The sequence below is a fragment of the Tupaia chinensis genome, unplaced genomic scaffold (assembly GCF_000334495.1).
Source record: "Tupaia chinensis unplaced genomic scaffold, TupChi_1.0 Scaffold149104_1, whole genome shotgun sequence".
In the NCBI taxonomy this organism is placed as follows: Eukaryota; Metazoa; Chordata; class Mammalia; order Scandentia; family Tupaiidae; genus Tupaia; species Tupaia belangeri.
The window spans coordinates 451,570-455,896 of NW_006208950.1; the positions used below are offsets into that span (position 1 = coordinate 451,570).

Below are 4,327 nucleotides of genomic sequence, written 5' to 3' on the forward strand. Positions count from 1 at the left end.
TTTTTGTATGTTAATTACATAATAGCAGGGAAGGCAAGAAGGAAGGAGGGGCTAGGTGGTGGAGAATAGACTAGAAGAGCTCAGGAATAAAGCATTCAACCAAGAGGAGAATATAAAGCTCTAGGTTGAAAGCAATGTATATGGTAATATCCTTGGTTTTATTATCACATACTGCATGCATGCTTTGAAAACCATATTGTACTCCATAAAAGTATACAACAATTAAATGTAAATAAGAGATTATAAAATAGTTTAACTATAATCCACAATTCTCATGCCTACTAAAGTAAAATTAGAAAAAGAAAGCTAAATCTCCAAACAGACTATTTTTAACTGACGTGATAAAGATCCTTCTGTTTTAACCTTTACAAGGAAAGTAACTTTGAAATGACCAATCCCCATTTTATACTGTTTCTGCTTTCCTCAGCCCTTTTCTGTCTATAAAGCCAACCTCCTCTGCTCAACTCACTTTTAAAACATGCATTCTATTTTATAGAATGAGCCATATCTCAAATGTAAAATTGCCAATAAAAGCCAATTAGGACCTTAAATTTGGTATAATTTTGTCTTTTGATATCCACAGAAAAATGTCGCCTCACTTTCTGACATTAGTCACTGCTGTCATACACCATTTCTATAATCATATTTAGTGTATTTAAGATAAGCACTGGAGGATGTGTATTGTGGTCTCAGCTGGTCTGGTCTGAGGTGTATATCATGCTGGGTAAAGTCTCTTCACAATCTAGATTATATATAGCAATTTAATGTATGAATAATAATTTTAAAAAGATAAGCGCAGGAAAAGCTTGCTATTTCAGTGGGAAAAATTCAATAATCTTTAATAAAAATGTATAGATTACACTACATAAATGTTATGTAAGCACTGAACTAGAATTTATGACTTGTAACATTTAGATATTATAAATTACTGAATAGTTTGAGAGAATATTTTAACTCTTTCTTTCATAAACTGGTGGTAATAATTTTTGCCTATCTAAAAAGATTGGAAATGTTCCAATGTTAAAAGAAAAATTATTTGAAAGTATATCATTGTTTTCACTCTCTACATTTTTTTAAACTTTTTTTTTCATAAGGCACATGAGCTTGCCAGAGAGAAAGAGAGAGAGGGAAAAGGAAAAATCACCCCTCAGGGGTGGTGGCCAATCCCAAGTCTCTTTTCTTTCATTCTCCTCTCTTGACTTTGGGCACACACACACATACCTGGTATAATTTTCAGGCCACCAGGTCAAAGATCCTAACATTGTAGGATATGTGGGCGTCCAACACTTTATTCACCATGTCATCTGCTGGCCCCTACCTTCTCCTTCTATGACATCAAATTTTTTACTATCCACATATGAGTGAGAACATATGGCATTTGTCTTTCTGTGCCTGGTTTATTTCACTTTACAGTGTTCTGCAGGTTCATTCAAGTTGCTGAATGACATATTCCCTCCCCCCCCCATGGGGTGCATGTGCTAGTCAGAGAGAGACAATGAGAGGGTAATTGAGAACCCCTTCTTCCGCCAGTAGAATGGCCATGTCACAGTCCCTTCTCTTTTCATCCTCCTCCTGGAATCTGGGCAGCACACACACGCACTTGGTGTGACTTTACCGCAGTCAGTGATGTCTGAGTTCAGTGCATTAACCACCACACCACCTGCTGTCCCTGAGAGTTGATTTTCATTCAAAACAAATTTTCCCATTGAAAAAATTTACCACTAAATAGCGTTCCTCTTTCTCCAAATTCTCACAAATATTTTGTTTTTCTTTTTGTTAATAGATACTCTAGCCGGAATGAGGTGATATTTTATTTTGTTTTTGATTTGAATTTCTCTAATTATTACTAGTACTGAGCATTTTTTCACATACTTGTTGGTCATTGTTTGTCTTCTTTTGAGAAATTGCTCAAACATTTTTTGTCTTCTGTTGAGAAATTACTCAAACAGAATGATGCAACATAGAAAAGAGATTGGTGACATAGAAAATGAAGCAGGTCATTGAAGAAGCATTGAGTGATGAAGACTATTGGTCTAGAGTAATAAATTCTAGTTCAGTGCTTATATAAGATTTATGGTCTATACATTTTATCAAAACTTTTGCCATTGAAAAATCAAGCTCTTTTATCAACAGAGAGAGAGAGAGTATAACTGTTTGTCATTACTAGTATTATTTTAAGAGAAAATTGAATGAGTGAATACCCATACTATGTAGTCTTTTGTGTGTGACTCCCTTCTTTTTTCTCATATCTTCTTCCCTTTCTCCTTTCACTATTTCTTTATTTTTCTTTCTCTTCCCATTAGTCATTAAGATTACTGAAGTTAGAGATCATGCTTTATTTAACCTTACATTCTTATAATCTTTTATGTTTTTCAGAACATAATAAATAATAATGCTTATTTGTGGAGTGAATAAGCATATTATCCTAAAATTTCATGGTCTTACTAGTAAAATTATATTTGCAGGTAATTTTGTCCTGAACACTAAAATAAGAACATACAGAAGAACATATGGAAGAAAGAAACAATGTGACAGAGTTTTTCCTCTTGGGACTCACTCAGAGTCACAAGGGTCAGCAAATATTATTTGTTGTGTTCTTGATCATCTACATTGTGACAATGGTAGGTAATCTACTTATTGTTGTGACTGTGATGATCAGCCCAATTTTGGATGTTCCTATGTACTTCTTTCTTGGCTACTTATCATTTATGGATGCTGTTTATTCTACTACAGTTACCCCAAATATGCTTATTGATTTACTCAATGAGAAAAAATACATTTCTTTCCCAGCTTGTATGGCTCAGCTTTTTCTAGGACACCTATTGGGTGGTGCTGAGATTTTACTTCTGGTTGTCATGGCCTATGACCGCTATGTGGCCATCTGCAAACCCCTGCATTATTTGACAGTCATGAACCAAAGAACCTGTGTTCTGCTGTTGCTGTTGGCTTGGGCTGGGAGTTTTGCACATGCCATAGTCCAACTTCTCTCTGTTTACAACCTTCCCTTTTGTGGCCCCAATGTCATTGATCACTTCATTTGTGACATGTACCCTTTATTAAAACTTGCCTGCACAGACACCTACCTTATTGGCCTCACTGTGATGGCCAATGATGGGGTAATTTGTGTGATCATCTTTGTGCTCTTGCTCATCTCCTATGGGGTCATTCTGCAATCCCTAAAGAATCTTAGTCAGGAAGGAAGGAGCAAAGCATTATCCACCTGTGGCTCCCACATCACTGTGATAGTCCTCTATTTCGTCCCTTGTATTTTTATGTATATGAGACCTCCTTCTACCTTACCCATTGATAAATTCTTGTCTGTATTTTACACTGTCATAACTCCTATGTTGAACCCTCTTATCTATACTCTAAGAAATGCAGAGATGAAAAATGCCATGAAGAAGTTATGGACCAGAAAAAGAAAATGAGATGGCAGAAAAATGTATCACTTGTTTTCAGTAAAAAAATTGCTCTTTGGCTTGATTAAAAGACACAAGAATGCATGTAAGCAAGGCAAATATGAAATGGTATACCACAGCAGTGTGAAAAACAGGGTGTTGCCCATCTAATGTATTTGGTGAAAAAATAAATAAGAGAAAGAAATCTAGTGGCAAAAATATTGAAGGTATATAACATAATGCAATGTGCTTTGTTGATGATGATAATTATGATAATATCCTTGACCTGATTATTACACATTGCATGAATGCTTTGAAAGACCATATTGTACCACATAAAAATGCATAACAATTAAATGTAAATTAAAAAATTACAAAATAAACTTAACAAAAGTCAAGTGTAAATTTTTCCAATTTTCTATAATTTCCTATTTACATTTAACCATTGTATATTTTTATAGCATACAATATAGTTTTCTAAACCATTTATGTATTGTTTTACAATCAAATCAAAGATAGTATATATGTGTGTGTGTGTATGTGTATATATCTCTTTTATCAAATGACAGGTTTTACATTTAGATCTTTGGGAAACATACCAAGCATATGTGCATGCAGGACCAAAATCCAGAGATGAGAATGGAGCATAAGAGACTGTGCAAGTCTATCCTCCCTGGGACATAATTTTCCACTTTGCATCTCTCTCTCTCTCCTGAGCACATGTGCCCTATAGCAAAAATAAAACAAACAAACAAAAATAAAACCAAAAACCAAAAAAACTGTTCAAGAATTAGTCCTGTAGCCTAGTGATTAAGGGAGTAAGATCCCACATGGCTGACTATGGTTCAAATCCTGGATTTGGAGGTTTGAAAACGTGCTGGAGTGCCCCCCCCCTCGGCCCGCGCCAAGGCTGTGACCGGCGGTGGGTC

At 35.3% G+C, this 4,327-nt stretch overlaps 1 protein-coding gene across 1 annotated transcript; it reads left to right on the plus strand.

The window, feature by feature from the left end:
• The first annotated feature begins 2,504 nt into the window (after window positions 1-2,504).
• Window positions 2,505-3,428, plus strand: LOC102475946 (olfactory receptor 4A47). Its single transcript, XM_006170880.2, has one exon. It carries the CDS (start codon window positions 2,511-2,513, stop codon window positions 3,426-3,428), a length of 918 nt encoding a protein of 305 aa, XP_006170942.1. The 5' UTR covers window positions 2,505-2,510.
• The last annotated feature ends 899 nt before the right edge of the window (window positions 3,429-4,327 follow it).